Source organism: Melitaea cinxia, chromosome 30, assembly GCF_905220565.1.
Source record: "Melitaea cinxia chromosome 30, ilMelCinx1.1, whole genome shotgun sequence".
Taxonomy (NCBI): domain Eukaryota; kingdom Metazoa; phylum Arthropoda; class Insecta; order Lepidoptera; family Nymphalidae; genus Melitaea; species Melitaea cinxia.
The window spans coordinates 1,276,983-1,278,767 of NC_059423.1; the positions used below are offsets into that span (position 1 = coordinate 1,276,983).

General features: G+C 40.8%; 1 protein-coding gene across 1 annotated transcript; it reads left to right on the forward strand.

Annotated features, from left to right (window-relative positions):
* Positions 1 to 774: 774 nt before the first annotated feature.
* On the forward strand, positions 775 to 1,581 carry LOC123668061 (the record flags this gene model as incomplete). Its single annotated transcript, XM_045601855.1, has 2 exons — positions 775 to 1,013; positions 1,197 to 1,581. Coding segments are annotated over exons 1-2 (624 nt in total), but the record flags the coding sequence as incomplete, so codon positions are not given.
* Positions 1,582 to 1,785: the final 204 nt, after the last annotated feature.

The following is a 1,785-nucleotide window of genomic DNA, read 5'->3' on the forward strand; positions in this document are numbered from 1 at the left end:
GTTATATTGTTTTCTAATGTTTACGCGAATTTTACTCATTTAATGAAACAACTTTTTTCGGATTTTATCGCGGTTTATTATTATCTTTTGATTCCCGACGTTTCGGATACTTTACAGCAACCATGGTCACGGGGGGGACTGAGGTGTCAGACGTCCCAACGTTACAAAGTTATTCGAAACTACCCGACATACATCAATATCTTATACAGTCCTATCTACGCAGAATGTGCTAATTGAGTCTTTAATCTGTGGTGAATTATGCTTGGTTTTTGATTTAATTATATTAATAATGGGGTCCCAAGCAGGTGGTAATTGCCAGCCATCTTCTCTATTGAAATTTGGATGTTTTTTAATTTCAATAGCCTCACGGATCATCCTTGGTTGGAATCGGTGTTCTTTTGCGAGGATCTGTGGTTTATCGAATCTAATATAATGGCTAGCTGTGTCTAGACTGTGTTCACAGATTGCGGACTTAGTATAGCGACGATGTTTTAAGTCAGCTATATGTTCTTTAACGCGAGTTTTAATCGATCGTTTTGTTTGTCCTATATAAGAGAGACCACAGTCACAATCAAGCTTGTATACTCCTGCATCTTGTAAGGGTATATGACACTTGACAGATGGTAAAAATTGACTTATCGTTTTTGGCGGCTTGAAAAAAGTTTTTATAGAAGCTCGCTTTAAGATGAAGCCAATCTTGTCAGTGACCCCTTTCATAAAAGGTAGCACAGCAGGTACTCGTTCGACGGTGGCTGGTTTCACACGTTCACTGCGATGAGGACGCGGTACCCGAAGTTGTTGTTGAAGGAAAATGACATGCCGATAGAATATGCTGACCTTCTCAAGCATTGCCTTACATCTGGCTACATGTTGTGGAATAATCAGTTCTACAAGCAAGTAGATGGCGTAGCGATGGGTTCACCAGTATCCCCCGTTGTTGCCGACATATTTATGGAGGACTTCGAGGAGACTGCACTGCGTACCTCGCCCATAACACCCAGGTTCTACAAACGGTATGTAGATGATACTTTCACAATATTACCATCTGATAAAGTATCCATATTCTTACACCATCTTAACTCCATAAATTCCAAAATTCAATTCACAATGGAGTTAGAGGCAAATAAATCTTTAGCTTTCTTAGATGTATTAGTCATCCGTAATCCCAACAATACCTTAAGCCATACAGTGTATAGAAAGCATACCCATACGGATAGGTACTTAAACGGTGAATCACACCATCATCCAACACAGTTAGCTACCGTGGGTAAATCTTTGTTTCAGAGAGCACGAGGGATCTGCGATGAGCGACACTTGGAGACCGAACTTCAACATGTCAAGCAAGTACTGCGAGACAACAAGCTTCGGGTACCGCGTCCTCATCGCAGTGAACGTGTGAAACCAGCCACCGTCGAACGAGTACCTGCTGTGCTACCTTTTATGAAAGGGGTCACTGACAAGATTGGCTTCATCTTAAAGCGAGCTTCTATAAAAACTTTTTTCAAGCCGCCAAAAACGATAAGTCAATTTTTACCATCTGTCAAGTGTCATATACCCTTACAAGATGCAGGAGTATACAAGCTTGATTGTGACTGTGGTCTCTCTTATATAGGACAAACAAAACGATCGATTAAAACTCGCGTTAAAGAACATATAGCTGACTTAAAACATCGTCGCTATACTAAGTCCGCAATCTGTGAACACAGTCTAGACACAGCTAGCCATTATATTAGATTCGATAAACCACAGATCCTCGCAAAAGAACACCGATTCCAACCAAGGATG